Below are 16881 nucleotides of genomic sequence, written 5' to 3'. Positions count from 1 at the left end.
AACATTTATGTCCAAAAAGTAGATTAAAAAGCCTTAAGTAATCCTAAAAGAAACATTCAAAAATAAAGTCATGAAAACGTTGGTATGAAACAGTGTATGTTGGGAGGGGGGCGCTATTCAATTTACGGGCCCCTTCCAAAAGGTTTTTCTGTATCCGTCCCTGTCTGGAGTCCCTATAGGGACTCTATCCCTGGCTATGGTCGCGTGGTTTGAGGGCTTCCCACCTTTGCCCAGGTTACCTTGAATGTAATTTCTCGGTTATGAAATACCGGCGAGATGTTACTGTAATAGGGAAGCAAGATTTTCATAGTTCGCAGTCCTCATGTTTTCAAAAAAAAAAAAAAGGGTCGAGTCAGATCTGATAGAATTTAGAAACGGCTTTTTTTTTTCCTTTTGTGTGTGTGCTTGCGTTCGTTTATCGACCGGTAGCTACCGGTCAAGGTTAGCGAACGTAACCTGTGTGTCCTTTGATCAGCAGGTTAACTGCTCAACTCGTCGCAGCTGATTTTCCTTAAAAATGGCGGCCCCCACAAGCCGCATTAGTATTATGAAGCGAAAAGCAAATTCAGAAGAAAACGACAGCCCGAAGAAAACCTCTAGTGAGTTTAATTTCCATGTTACACTTATGTAACTGTAAGAAAACCGTTTTTGCTACTTGCGTCATGAAACCAAGTAAATGCAATTGAGATTAGTGAAAACAACAATTGGATCGCTAATCAGCTACATTATTCAATAAATGGAGCATTTAACTGTCATCAAGTGTACAATTTATTTCACTGTACAATGTCTTGTATTAGATGCTTGAAGGTACACTTAATAATTCAGAACATAATTATGTAGCCAAGGTCTGCCTTTCACTACTTTTCTCCAAACTCCTTTGAAGTGTTCTTGTTTTATAGGTTGATTTGAAGGAGTAAACTAAGTGGCTGTTCCCTTTAATAGAAATCAATTAGTCTATACAGTCGTTATTTTCTTTTTAGGTGTAAACAGGTTAGCTTTATTTAATTTTTTAAAATATATGCGCTTTCAGAACAGGGAGGGAGGGAAGTTGACATGCACTTGAACGAATTAGCTTTTTGAACGAATTAGCTACATATTACTTACTGTGTTCGAAAATGTAAAATCACATATACCTACTGCCTATTGATATGAATGGGAGAAAGAGTTTGCGCCTAAGAGGGCACAACAACTAGCTAATATTATTAGCAGGGTCAAAATAAGCAATATCGTTAGTTTTGTTTTGCCAGAAAAAAAAGTTTCATATCCAGTCGGGGCGACCCAATGGGAGGTCACTATGACCTCTCAGACATTTCATTATTCTGCACATATGGACATGGACACAGACAGTATTGCAATAATGCTTTTTCTAATCATTAAATTAAGTTAAATGTTTCCTTGTGTTTTATCATTTGATAAATTTCTAGTTTCATTCAGTAGGTTTCATTCTGAAATTCAGAATTGTGACCTTTCCAAAACTTTAAGTTTGACGCACACTTAGCCCACTCATCATTTTTATGTTTAATGTTCAATTTTTAAAAAATGATGATCATAATTCTATGACCAGTTGTTATTTTCTATCAACTCTTATATATATATCATTCAGAGGGTTTTTTTTTTTTTAAATTTAAACTCATTTTCAAATCGATCTTTGTACCATGAAGCCAATCCGTAGCCATGAGCAGGACTCCCTTCTCTTGGCATTTCTACACCCCAAGTTTTGCCAAACGAGACATTATTACCAAAATGGCTTTTAACTAGGCTGGAATCACAAATTACCACTTGGTTGTGAACAAACAGGCTTATTGCTCTTGAGCAGAATTATAGCAAAAATCTTTCTTGCAGCGAGGCTTCTTTTAAAGTTATTTTCAAATCTATAAACATTATTCAAATAAATCTTGATTGTTAAACAATATGTAAGGATAAAATCTTAGTTAATGTGTGCAGTGGCACATTTTAAACTTTTTTCCCTTCAGCCTTGCTGGATGACGGCAACGTCACCCACTACAGCAGAAGTAAGCAATGTAGCTGACACATTTGGCCAAAATTCCTAAATATGGGAAGTAACATTTCCACTTTAAACTTTACAGCTCAATGCATAATTGTTATACACAGTGCTATAAAAGCCTATATATTCCTTTTAACAGTTCAGCATTATCAATTCACATGAATCACCAAGGAATATTTTTTAAAAATATTTAGAACTTACCTTTTTACTAATATTTCCTTTTATTGTTTCCGGGAGAGCCAGCAATCATGTGCGAGCTACCTAACATTTTTAGCTTTGACATCTGTACTAGGCGACTTGTGAAATGCGAAGATCACCACCAAACACCCAATCCATGTTCGAAATGAAATGCAAAAACATTAGAAGTTTTTGCAACCTATTCCTTTCATATTTCGTTGAAAAAGGTACCTATCCTACAATTGCATTTTAGAGCTTAAGTTTCATAATAATTCTGGAGGAATGTTTTGAGACTCCCACTCCCTAACATCATCGAATGTCATCTAAAATTGCACTGTTTGAAACTTTAGTTTTGAAAAATTACCAGAAGAAAGTCACTGAACCCATTCCTTCCCCTATTACTACCTGAGGTGTCTACAATTCTTTCTTCCTTTAAAGCTTAATTTTTTTCGAAATGCTCGGGGGAAGACCTCGAAATGCCTCCTCCTGACATCGCTAAAGATAATCTATAATTACCTTTTTGAAACTTCAATTTCGAAAGAATTCTGGGTGGGAGAATTAAACTCCATTTGATTCCTTAACATCATCAAACATGGCCTGCACTTGTAAAGTTTAATTTAGAAAAAATGCTGGTGCAGGCTTTGTCAAGGGAAGGGTGACTGCCCCATCATCCCTTCCTTATATCCGTCTATGTTAAAAGTGCATCAATCCAAATTTGTTGATTATATGATGATGGGATTGAGATTTTGAGCATCACCAGGTTGCCATTTACTCTTTTTGAAACAGCCAAATGCTGCCATCAGCAGCAAACAGCACCAATAAGCTTGGAAGTGGTCCAAGACACGCTAAAAATTTAGCTAAGTTTACTCAAATTCATACACCAAGAATTTTTCTGCAGATTTTGTCATATGCCATAAACATCAGATTGATTTATTTATTGTTAAGTAATGAAGTTTTAAATATGTAAAGTTTATTTTTCCTTTTTTTATTTCAGGATTAAAACCTGGTAGTAACCTCAAAGATAAAAGTAGAAACTGTCCTTATTTAGATACTATTAACAGGTAAAAAAGAAATTTTTGTATTTGTTCAGATTTTAGTAGGTAGCAAATCTTAGTATGATGCCGGAAGATCTGAAAAATTGCTTGTTTGGCTAATCAATAAAAGTAAAATAGGTGATTCCATGGTCAGATTTCGCATTTGTAGGCACATTTTGACTATAGATCTTTATAGCTACAGTGTGAAAAAAAATCCAAAGGTATTTATATGAACTATGCAAGAATCTTTGTTTTTTAGAGCTGATACATTTTTATAAGTATACTAAACCATATTATTTATGCTCCTTCAAAAAAGTGTTACATGCGGGACAGTGCTGAAATATCAAGTGTTAGTTTTTTTTTTAATGAAAAGGGAAATTTTGCTAAATAAAATAAATTTTTAAATTGCTGGGTTTTTTTTCATAAAGTTTATGTTATCTGTAACTAATTTGCACAATTTTGTTTTTGTTATGTAACTGTGTTTCTAATAATTTTTTGGACATTGCATGTCATTGTCACTAGTGGGTTAAAAAAATTATATATATACATAGAGAAAGAGAGAGATACAAGCCTTCAATAGTGAGAGCCAAAAATATTATAGTCGACTTCCGCTATAACGCGATCTGATGTTTTTCCGGAGCAACGAATTTTAGAGCTAAAGCAAATTTTTTGCTCTCAACTCGAAAATATTTGGAAGGGAACTGTGATGCTAAGTTTTGGTTTTGTTATTGACTACTAAACACTAATTCGTGAATGTACTTTCATCCTTTCAACATCACTGACTGCGCAAGTTCACACCTACCGCACTATAAACATAGCATTGTTAGTGTGTATGTATCACCACTCCTCATTTTTCATTTATTTCTTCTAATTATGAAAGGTGATGAAATATTGTGGCATTCAGGCTCGCTGTTTCATGTAAAGTTTGAAAACGGAAACAAAAACCAAAAGTTTGCGACAATTTAAGAAAAGGTAAAGATTCTTGATAAGCTTGAACAACTAGAAAGTGGGTCAAAGGTAGCACGACAATTAGGTAGATGGGTGAATCTTTCATACGTATGATTAAAAGTCAAGATAAGGCAATCTGTATAAGTCCAGGGGGTCCCAGAGGGGTATTACCATAGATGTAAATAATATAAAAGCAATTGAGAAGTTACTGTATTTAAAAATATATTAGAATGACGATCAGATTGTGCAGGATAAATAATCATCTTCAATTTTTAAGTTACAAATGTAACTTATTGTATCTACTGCATAGTACTATTCCAGTTCAATTCTTTATTATTACTACGTACTGTACGTTCCGTACTGTTTTTTTATATATATTTCTCTCCCATTGATCATTGATTGTGTGCATCGTAACAGTATTTTATGTTGAATAATGCAACTTTTTAAAAAAATACGATAAAAATTAGCTTTTTATGTAAGAAATGGTAATATATAGTTAACAAATGGTCAAAAACAGTTTAAAACATGTTTGAATGTCTAAAATGATTGGGTATGTTAATAAAAAAATCATGTGACACAACACTTTTCCACAATGCGAAATTTTGACTTACATGAGGAGTCTTTTCACGCATCCCTTGTGTATGCCGGGATTCGACTGTACTTTTAACACTAAAAATTATTTTTGAGTTGAAATGATTAAATTATACTTTCAAAGTGTACATTTCATAGCAATGAAAGTCTTATTAAAAACTCTTTTTTCTTATGTTCCTTTTTTCATATTACATAATGTCATGATAGAAAAATACAATGTGAATTGTTTGCTTATATGATATGTATTTATTTATTTTTCATTTTAGAAATGTGTTAGACTTTGACTTTGAAAAACTATGTTCTGTTTCAATCTCTCGAATCAATGTTTATGCTTGTTTAGTTTGTGGAAAATACTTTCAAGGTAAGTGTCTACTTACGATTTTTTCAAGATGTATTTTATAGTGCAAAATTCCTGAAATAAATCAGTAATCATTTTAATTTAATTAATGAAATTCACATTAATTTGAAAGCTTTTGATAAATTTACTTCTGGAATCCACTTATCGTCGGTACCATTCTAAACTAATGAATGAAAATTGGTACTTTTCAGGAAAGCCAAAACAGTTTTTTTTTTCCATCTGATGCGTTTAGTTATTTTCAATGTATTAATTTTTACAGATGACTTTAAGTGCAAAATTATTGTTTTAAGTAGTTAGTAGCCCTTTTTGAGTACTACAGCAAACCATCGAATTTTAAAAATGCGATTCACAATTTTTCACATTTGTTAGTTTAGCATGGTGCAGACGATATATAACATTTAATTTTTCTGTATTAATTTAAATTTTGTTATTGCTGGTTATGTTATTAATTTACGAAAATATTGTACTGTAATATGTTCAATGGCTGTTTCTGTTATAACTTTAGTTATTTTTCTAAAGAAGAATAGAGAATTTTCTTATGTTCTACTTTTGGCAATTATGTATGAGTATGAGAAACTTTTTAGTCTTTTTATAGCCTTATATGTATTTTTAATGTTTTGTTTCTTAATATTTTAGGCCGGGGAACCAATACTCATGCTTACATGCACAGTGTTCAAGCTGGCCACCATGTGTTTCTTAATTTGCAAACACTAAGATTTTACTGCATTCCTGACAATTATGAAATTATTGATTCATCTTTAGATGATATCACTGTGAGTATCAGTTGTTTACGCATAAAAAATATTTCTTATTCCATATGTTGTTTCATGTTCCAACTTGGTCCTTAAAAAGGCATGTACAAACTTTTTTTTTTTTTTTTCAAATTCTGTGAAGTATAATTGAGTATAAAATTTGTTAGCAAAATGAATACTAAACTCACCAGCAGCCTATGCATAATAGATAAAAACAAACTGGAGTATTACTTCTGATCTATAAAGTTATGCACAAGCTCTCACTCATTGCTCTCTCAGTAACATACTTAACTCCCCAACTCCCTACTTTTTAACATGAAGCCTCAAGATTATTGTGCATTACAGAGCCTGCACTAGTGATTTCAAAATGTTAGCTAGTAAATTAGTCAAATTTTAGATTTATTTTTACAAATCAGCAAACAAAATATAATTTTAGAAAGTATAAAATGTAGACACTTGCAATGACGTACCTAGCATGTGTGAGACCAAGAGCAGTAATGTGAGCCATCACCCCACCCCCCACCTACAAAAGAGAACAAAAAAAAAAAAAAAAAAAAGATGAAAACATGAAATTCATGCAATTTACTTACATTTGTATATCACAACTTCAAAATTTTAAATGGGCTAATGTACAAAAACAAATAAAGGTGGGGGGGGGGTCCGAGTGTCCCCCCAACCACCCACAGAAAAAATTCAAACATGTAGTCTTAAAAATACATTTTAGCTTCAGATTATACAAAAACTTCCACTTTTGGGTGCCACCCCCCAGACTAGTGACACCCAGGGCAGATCGCCCTGGACACTTGTACTACACACTTGTGTGTACACTGAACACTTGTACTATTATTTTAACGAAGCATGTACTTAAGATAAATAAGACACTTATTTGGCAAGGTTTATTTTCTCTTGGGAATTTTTTTTTAAAAAAATTGACAATTTTTAGGATCAAGGGTATGTTTTTCTGTTGAACTTCAAGAGAACTTCCCTTTTGCCAAACCAGAGTTTGTTTTGCTGAATTATCAATTTTATCCCTTTTGGCAGGGAGAGGGCTTAGTGAGGGCCCTGGCATTATCACATAGTGCTGTAGAAGTATTTTGTTGTTTCCCCCACATCCTCTGAGTTGAAGATTCGGGTCTTAAGCAGTAAATCTCATATGGCTAAAGTAATAGATTCTGTTGCCTGACAGTAATTTTTTGATTCTTTGTCAGACACTTGATTTCATTGTACTATTTGTTTTGAGATACATTCTTTCCTCTATGTTAAACAGATATAGTATACTTGTTTCAAAGGTTTTAATCTTTTTATTGCTTAACGGGGGGGTGCTAAAAGCTTCTTTGACCAGTGCATCATTAATTCTCCTATCTTGCTCATTTGTAGTTAATGATTTTGGCTGCATTAATTTATGTTTAACTTTTAAACTTTCATTGTTTAAGATAATTTTGATTTCAAAAAAAAGTCAAAATAATTGAGTTTGCTCTATTATGCTGTTGATTTTTTTTAATCTAAGAAACATTGAACAGAAATGTTTGAACCCAAAATGTCTCCATTTCAGTTAAAGAATTTCTGTAACTGCTGTTCTATTCCTCCTTCTTTTTCATTTTTGGCATTTGTTTTAGTCATTTCTTCCAAATTTTTATTGGCTTAATTTTTAAAAAAATAGCATATGAAACTCTCAGTAGCTTTCGTGTAAATAATTGGACCCTAATCACTACTACATTAATTAAAGGGTACCTTTAAAGTAGGTTCTCAACCTTTTCACTACTGAATACCACTTAGTACTCTTTCGAACCCTAAGAGCACCACATACGATAGAAATGATACCGTTGATTCTCTATTTAATGACTTTCAAGGGACCTCAAAAAATCATCCTTATGTAGAATGCGTCCTTAAATAAAATATTTTTAAAACTGTAGTGGAGCATCCAGGACTGCGAAAAGTCGTCTTTAAATAGAAGAAGTTGTTAAATAGAAGAAGTTGTTAAATAGAAGAAGTTGTTAAATAGAGCATCGTTAAACAGAGAACCAACTGTATTTTCATAACAATTATATTTGATGAAATGAGATGAACCCATTGACCATAGGTTGAGAAACACTGCTTTAAAACTCCTCAAACATGTGTCCGTCGTTTTTTATGTTTTTTTTACAATGAAGAAAGCTGCCACTTGAAATGTAGAAAATTTCCTCTTGTCTAAATGCTTTGTTTTATATTTTCTAAACGTAATATTAGATTTGTAATATTAAAAAAGAGAAACTAATGTCTGTTTGTAACGCATAATATTCTCATTTTTCTAGTATGTCTTAAAACCAACGTTTACTGAAGCAGAAATTTCTATCTTAGATGTTAATGACAAACTTTCAAGAGCTTATGATGGAACTACATATATGCCTGGTAAGTATAACTACATGCTCATTGTCCTAACATCTTTCTTTTTATGTTTTAATTTCTTATCAATTTTCATTTATTATAGGTATTGTTGGTTTAAATAACATTAAAGCCAATGACTACTGTAATGTAATTTTACAGGTGAGTAAATTACTTATTCAGTTGTATTCTAAAGAATTATTTTTGATCGTACAGTTGTTGTGTATTTTAATAATGAACATTAGCAAGTACTTGAGCTTGTCTATTCTCAATAAAAGATTAGAATTTTTTAAAGTTAAGTAATCTGATCAAACATTTACCCCACAATGTAGTAGTCACATTTGTCTGGAAAATTCCTCAATAATATAACGTGTTTTTTTTTTTTTTTGCTTTGTACTCTTCTACTGAAGATGGGTTTTCTCATAATATCAAAATACAGGCATGCAAATTTTTTGCCAAATTTGTATACTATTTACATTGATATTATAAAATCCAGCTGAGTCTTTCTGTACTGAAGTTGTGTGATCTTTTCCTTCCTATCAACAATTCTAAAAACCTGATATTACACCAACAATTTTTTGTTGAACGATATGTTTGTAACATTCATTCAATGGATTGAACATTTTATCCATATTCTTATTTCCTGAATGATGGTCAGTTACTTCAGTATGGCTATATTATGATTGCACAATTTTTTATAATTGCATTTTCGTAACTGCTAAAGATAAAACTATTAGTTTAAAAAGACAAGGGAAGAATATGGTGATGTTACAGGCTGTGTTTTAATATTATTCAAAAAATATTGACAAAATCTTATCTTAAGCAGTGAGTAGAATTTATTTTTCAACTAATGCTAATGTAATCTGTAGCATTATTTCCTTTTCAACATTTTTTTACTCTAACTCGAGGGTGAATCAATATTTTTTTTCTTTGTATTTTGTAGTTTATGCCATGTTAATAAAAATTTTAAGCTAATACCTGTACTATATTTTTAAAACTTGTCAAACATATTTTTTACAGGTATATTATAATTGTTACCTTATTATTTTTGTATTTTATAGGCATTATCTCATGTACCTCCTCTACGTAATTACTTCTTAAGGGAAGAAAACTATGCTTCAATTAAAAGGCCTCCAGGTGATACTATGTTCTTACTTGTGCAAAGGTTTGGTGAACTCTTGAGAAAGCTTTGGAACCCTCGTAACTTTAAAGCTCATGTAAGTCCACATGAAATGTTGCAGGCTGTTGTGCTGTGCAGCAAGAAAAAATTCCAAATAACAGAACAAGGTAATTATTAGAATAAGCAGAAAATTTTCAGTAATTAATTGGCAAATTTTATCTGGCCTGTAATTTTTTGCTTAATCTTTTAACTACAGTGGTACCGCATTTGTACCACCAAATAAGTTGGGCCACACTACGGTTTCGGTACAGCAGATGTACCAGGGTTCTTTCCCCCTTTCAGCAGGTTGTTCACGAGGGGAAGTTTGGAGACATTCTTCCAAGGATTAGCAATGTTCAGCGAAGCATGCAGAGCCTGCAGTCGGTTGCAATGCAGGGAGAAAGCAGCTTTTAGTCATAGAGCGCCTTGCACCTGTTTCAATGGGAGGGGGTCGAATTCTTAAACATTCGCCGTTCTTAAGATGAAGTTGGGATATGGATCTGCCGTATTCAAAAAATTTAAAAAAGTTATCATTGGTTACGAAAGTGCAGGCATCGCAGCGTTCCTATATTCCTATATTTTCCTATATTTCTGAAAAAGTTCCTATAATTCCTATATTTTCCTATATTTTCAGTTTCCGATTCCTTTTTTTTTTTTTTTTTTTTAACTTTTCCCCTCGACTTTTGGCTACCACGCTTTTCCGCGATCCACGTGCAGCCGCCATTTTATCTTTCCTACTGTGCAGGGCTCCCAAATGGTTCGCTTTTCCCGCCAAAGTTCGTGTTTTATGGTAAAGTCCGCTTTAGACTTTTAACATTATGGTCTGATTAGTTCGCTTTTATATTGTTTTTACTTAAATATCAGATTTGAAAAGTTTTTCATTTCGTTAAAAGTTACTGTTCTCCCAAGCATGCCGCCGCAGCGCGTGTTAAACAAAGTTCGTACGCCCATGAAAAACCTTGAAAAGTTCTTGGGAGGAAAAAAAGGTCACACACACACATTTTCTAGTGTTTGAAAACCTTGAAAAAGTATAAAAAGTTTCTTTATTGCTTGAATTTATTTATTGTTTGGATTGTGCTTGTAATTCTTTTAAAAATATTTCATTAGTGCAATTTTCTGAACATATATATTCGATATGATTTATCGCGAAAAATTACTTTCGTGTTTGAGGTTTCAATCATTTTGCATCTTGTTAATATTTTGATTCTTTTTACAATCCAAAGTGATTTTGACATGTGCTTACCTTAGCTTAGCTTATTTTTCGTTTAATTTCAATAATTAATGAAGGAATTATTTTGGAAACCATGGCAACATTGAACTTACTCGGCTCGACGCGGAAAAATGCTTCTCACTTTTGAAATTTCAATCCTTTTGCATCTTGTAAATATGTTGATGATTTCCACAATTAGAAGTTATTTTAGTATATGCTACTTTAGTTTAGCTTATTTTTCGTTTGATTTTAATAATTAACGAAGGAAATATTTTGGAAACCATAACAATAACATTGAGCTTATTCGGACTTCGCAGAAAATTGCATCTCGCGTTTGAAATTTCAATCCTTTTGCATCTTGTGAACATTTTGATGTTTTTGGCAATTTGAAGTTATTTTGACGTATGTTTCTATAGATTGGCTTATTTTTCGTTTAATTTCAATAGTTAACCAAGGAAATATTTTGGAAACCATAACAATAACATTGAGCTTATTCGGACTTCGCGGAAAATTGCATCTCGCGTTTGAAATTTCAATCCTTTTGCATCTTGTAAATATGTTGATGTTTTCCACAATTAGAAGTTATTTTAGTATATGCTACTTTAGTTTAGCTTATTTTTCGTTTGATTTTAATAATCAACGAAGGAAATATTTTGGAAACCATAACAATAACATTGAGCTTATTCGGACTTCGCAGAAAATTGCATCTCGCGTTTGAAATTTCAATCCTTTTGCATCTTGTGAACATTTTGATGTTTTTGGCAATTTGAAGTTATTTTGACGTATGTTTCTATAGATTGGCTTATTTTTCGTTTAATTTCAATAGTTAACCAAGGAAATATTTTGGAAACCATAACAATAACATTGAGCTTATTCGGACTTCGCGGAAAATTGCATCTCGCGTTTGAAATTTCAATCCTTTTGCATCTTGTGAACATTTTGATGTTTTGACAATTGGAAGTTATTTTGACATATGTTTTTATAGATTAGCTTATTTTTCGTTTAATTTCAATAATTAATGAAGGAATTATTTTGGAAGCCATGGCAACATTGAACTTACTCGGATTTCGCGGAAAAATGCTTCTCGCGTTGGAAATTTCAATCCTTTTGCATCTTGTAAATATTTTGATGTTTTCCACAATTGGAAGTTATTTTGACATATGCTACCTTAGTTTAGCTTATTTTTCTTTTAATTTCAATAATTAACGAAGGAAATATTTTGAAAACAATAACAACATTGAGCTTATTCGGACTTCGCGGAAAATAATTTTAATCCTTTTGCATCTTGTAAACATTTAGATGTTTTTGACAATTGGAAGTTATTTTGACATATACTACTTTAGATTAGCTTATTTTTCATTTAATTTCAATAATTAACGTAGGAATTATTTTGGAAACCATGGTAACATTGAACTTACTCAGACTTCGCGGAAAATTGCTTTTAATGTTTGAAATTTCAATCTTTTTGAATCATGTAAATATTAAAATATTTTGCCCAATCGAATGTTATTTTCCCATATTCCAACTTAGATTAGCATGTTTTAGGTTTAATTTAGTAGAAAATAAATAAATTTATTTTATGGGAAGCATGCCAACATTGAACTTGGTTCGTGAAAATTTGCTTCTCTGAGCTTTCAATCGTTTTGCATCTTATAAATAGTTTTATATTTATGGCAATTAGAAGTTATTTTGACATGCTATGTCAGATTAACTCGATTAAATTTTTACTTAAATAACTAAAAAATTAATATTTTTTGTGTTGTTTAATTCAAGCTTATTTAGTTTTCCAAACATAATTTTGATTATCATTAGCTTATTTTTGGTTATTACTGTTTTTTTGTGTGGGAGGGGGAGGGGTATTAAATTTAAACAAATGAGCACATAACATTTTAAAGTAGCGTCTGTATATGAAACAAAGTTGAATTATGTAATTATATGAAGTTGAATTTGTACATCATTTCATTGTCATGATGCCTGCTGCTGTTGCTGTTGTGTGCCAAGTAGGCTGGCAATTTGAGGTGCACTGCTTCACTTTTCCAACTGTAGAGTAATTTGGTGTGAAGTCCGACTTCTACAGTACACACATGCCATAAGGACCCGTTTATAGGGGACAAGGACAGGAGAGAGAAAGTACGTCCATGCCCGAGCCGGGATTCGAACCCGGACCTTCCTATCGCAGTCAGACTTCTCTGACCACTAGACAAGGCAGGCGGCATGATGCCTGCTAAAGGGGGGAATTTGTTTCCCCCCCCATAAAAGTTCAAAGCACTCATGGCCCTGCAATCATGGATTATTTTTTTTAATGTTAGCTTTATGATTCTTGAAAATATACTGTGAATATGAAAATTGCAAAACTATGCCTCATGTGATCTGCTTCTCTTTGTGATTGAGAATCTCAGACATTTTTAGGGAAACTTTCAATACAGTAGATCTGTTTGGTGTGTGATGGATTCATATCGGTGGGAGAAGGGATATAAATGCTATTAAAGAAGCATTACAATACAGAAAAACACAAAAATAATTTTGAACTATAGAAAGATGAAGCACAGCTTCATCTATCCTTCAGTGAGACTACCAGCATCCCTGGTTCAATTCAAAATGTATCATTACGCCCATTTAGTTCTATAGAGGCTGCCTTAAGTGCTGCACTAAGTGCCTCCCCCCCCCTCCCATCCAAATGTTTGTGTAAATAATATTATTCAATGGATAAAAAGATCAGTTGTGCCGAAGGTGATAAAGGAATTGTATCATTAAAAATCAGTATTATGGTTAATTAACAAATTATTTTCAGGGATTTAGCAGCAGGCAGCTAATTTGCCTTTTGATGCTTCCTTGTGTTTAAATGAATGGTCCTCTCAAGATCCTCTTTTTAATCCTAACTGGTCCTCTTTAGTCCTCTTTTTGATTGAAATTGGTCCTCTTTTACCCTTTTCTAAAACTAAATTGTGTTGGGAGCCCTGCATTAGTTTCTAGAAAAGTGAAATTTTATCTGCACAATTGCATTCAATCCTCTTTGATTTGGAGGCTTTGGTATGAACTTAAAGAAACGGTTTTGATTACTAAAATGCAGTTTCCTAATGACTTCTCATTTATTTATTTTGAAGTAATTTAAAAACCTATTTTAACTTAAATTTTCCAAAATGCATGTTTTTGTAAACAAGTGCAAGGTTCTATTTATTATATTTATTAATTTTTTTTATGAAAGTAGTAAAAACTAACCCCCCCCCCCCCCCCCCCCCTCACTTTTTGTACTTTAAAACTTTGGGACAGTGGTGGCCACCAAGTTTTTTAGGTCTGGATTATTTTGCTTTAATGACCAAATATTTCTAAATCAAATATATATTTTACTGGGTGTCCTTCAAAGTCATGGGAAATCGTGGATTTCAACTATGATCGAATTTGGTACTGAAAAGTCAGGATTTTCAGGGGGAAGAAATGGTCAAAAAGTATCATATCAGAGATTTTTCTGAAAAAAAAAAAACACAGTATACATTTAAATTTTTAATTTGCATACATTTAAATTTTTACCTGAACACTTTTTTTCTAGAAAAGAAAAGGAAATTCACAATAATTTCTTTTTCACAAAAATAAAGAAAATTCACAAAAAATATTTTGCTTTTTCGCATAACGGGGACTTAAAAAATGAAACCTGGATTGACCCCTGATATTACTGTGACATGTGACTTTGATTTCAGCATAGCACATGTTTCAACAACTTATAAAACTTTAAGTTTGGCTTTTACTGCATTGTCAAGTGATAACATAAATTAGAACAGAACTTCACGAATTTCATTCTACTGCACAGCTTGCCCATCGCAGTATCGGATCATGCAAAATCTTTCGTTAAAAATTAGATTAGTGACACAACTATTTTAAGAAAGATTTGTGTTCATCTACAAAAAGTTTCGTCTATTTTTTTTTATTTTTAAAGAAGTATGCCTTAATATGTTTAGTACAAATTACAATTTTACGCTCTTTTACTGTTTGTAAAATTGATTTTGTGTGTATTTTTTAGACTTATTTATGCGTATGTATTGCACTTATGTCAGGTAGTGTAATTACATGTTTTTAATCGAATAGTAGTATTGCATTTTGAAAAAAAATGTCATACTGGCGAGCTTTGTTATCGAAATTCCTGTATATCCTTTTTTTTTTCAAAATATTCCTATATTATTTCGAAAAATTCCTATATTGTTTGCAGAAAATTCCTATATTTTCCTATATTTTTGTTGGCAAATGTCACTTCTATCCCTGAAAGTGTTCTTTTGTGAAAGGTCTTTTACTTGCCATTAAGAAAATTTGTTTTTGCAATAAAATATTTTGTATATTCGTGTCCCATTTTTATGTTTATTTCTGTACTAAAAAATCGCCCATCTAGATATGACAGATGAAAATTGCTTCTACATTTGAACGAAGCAATTGCATGTTTGGTGATATTTTGATGGATGAAATTTTAACCCAAACTCCAGTGGATTAACCCGAAACTCCAGTAGATAGCGTTCATTTTTGCCCACTTTTTTGTTTGTTTATTCTCCTAAAATTGCAGTCTTACCATTGAAACAGTTACCTTACCGGATCCAGTTCAACCTTCTCTCACATTAAAGCATTTCCCTGCATGTCAAACATTACTAAAAAATGTTATCAAATTATCATGCTATGGTGCGAGCTTCATTGTTAGTGACGTCAGGAGCATTACTCGATCTGTGAATTGGCTATTATATACATGAGGTTGCTAAAATGCCAGTAATTATATTTGTTTTACCAGGAAATAATGTTTCATCAACTATCACTGAAGCCGCCTGGCTTCAGGGGGGAAAAACTAATTTTCCAGCAGTGGACTGTATATTGAGAATGTTGACTGCATTGATGAGTCGTGGTTAAAACAACAACAATTAAATTTATTTACAATTAGAGTATGAGCATAATATTAAAGTAAGACTAGGATACGCATGTATCCTTACAAGGGATTGGGAGCGAGAGCCCTATGGCTGCATCCGCTAGCTACCACGTTGGAAGTGCATCTCCGAGGGGTGGTTTCCCACGCTCCTCTCACAATGGGGGCTTTAGGGTTGCTTGGCAAAGCCAAGACCCCAAGCGTTGCTCCTTATCGCTCGGGGACCCGCGCTGAGGCGTTAACATGCCGCCCGGCGTTGCAATGTATTACATTCAACAATTGAAAAACATAGATTTTAAATAAACTTACATAAAAATTGAACAAATCTCTTACCAAAGTTGAATAATTATGAAAACAGTAACACATGTTAAATACGATAGCATAATGAGCTATACAATTGAAATTAAAAAAAAAAAAAAACTACTAACACAAATATTTCATCCGAATCTAATTTCATTTAAATTTAATAGCTGAGGCTCAATAATTGAATTAATTGGCCGTCCAATAAGGAAATGACCTGGTGTCAAAATTTCTAAATCATCAGTTGCTGATGACAAAGGAGTCAGTGGTCGAGAATTCAAAATTGCTTCTACCTGATTAGTTTACAGTTATAAATTCTTCATATGTCAATCTCGCATTGCCAATAGATCTCTTTAAGTGGTATTTGAAGGACTTTATACCTGCTTCCCAAATTCCCCCGAAATGAGGATTTCTTGGAGGGATAAATTTCCACTCAATATTTTCGGAAGATAAATAGTTGCTTAAATATTCATCTGGTTTGCATACAAGATTGTAAAGACGCTTTAGTTCGGCGTGGGCCCCCACAAAGTTTTTTGCATTGTCACTGTACAGAACTGAGCATTTACCTCTTCTGGCAAAAAATCGTTTTAGAGAAGCTATAAATGATTCTGTCGTTAAATCCGAAACTACTTCAAAGTGAACCGCTTTAGTCGATAAGCACACAAAAATAGCGACATAAATCTTGTTTAAAACCCCCTTTCTCAGATCCTTATATTTTACGTAAAATGGGCCGCAGAAATCTACTCCAGTATGTTGGAAAGGAAAACTGGGGTTTACGCTCGTTTCAGGCAGAGATCCTATGAGTTGTTCCGTTAAAGAGGGATTTGCCTTATAACTAGTGATACAACTATGCACAATTTTTCGGCACTGATTCCTACCATTCAGGGGCCAAAATCTTTCTCTTACAAAATATAATAAGGACTGTGGTCCAACATGTAAATTTTTTACGTGAAAATGCTTTATAATAATTTGAGTTAGCTTGTGCTTAGCAGGGAGTATCGCAGGATGCTTTTGAGAATAACAGAGGTTCGAATTACTTAAACGACCCCCAACTCTAAGGACGTTATTTTTATCTAAGAAGGGGGTTTAGAG

At 32.7% G+C, this 16881-nt stretch overlaps 1 protein-coding gene across 1 annotated transcript in view; it reads left to right on the top strand.

Moving 5' to 3' along the window:
• Positions 1 to 526: 526 nt before the first annotated feature.
• The window catches only part of LOC129217010 (U4/U6.U5 tri-snRNP-associated protein 2-like), a gene marked incomplete in the record, with an annotated part of 19427 nt that continues 3072 nt past the window's right edge, over positions 527 to 16881 (top strand). Inside the window, 7 exon segments of the mRNA XM_054851237.1 lie at positions 527 to 599; positions 3177 to 3243; positions 5022 to 5116; positions 5750 to 5886; positions 8157 to 8253; positions 8333 to 8388; positions 9288 to 9513. Coding sequence (XP_054707212.1) covers positions 548 to 599; positions 3177 to 3243; positions 5022 to 5116; positions 5750 to 5886; positions 8157 to 8253; positions 8333 to 8388; positions 9288 to 9513 — 730 coding nt within the window.

Source organism: Uloborus diversus, chromosome 2 (genome assembly GCF_026930045.1).
Source record: "Uloborus diversus isolate 005 chromosome 2, Udiv.v.3.1, whole genome shotgun sequence".
Classification (NCBI taxonomy): Eukaryota; Metazoa; Arthropoda; class Arachnida; order Araneae; family Uloboridae; genus Uloborus; species Uloborus diversus.
This window is presented reverse-complemented; position numbering and strand designations above follow the sequence as displayed.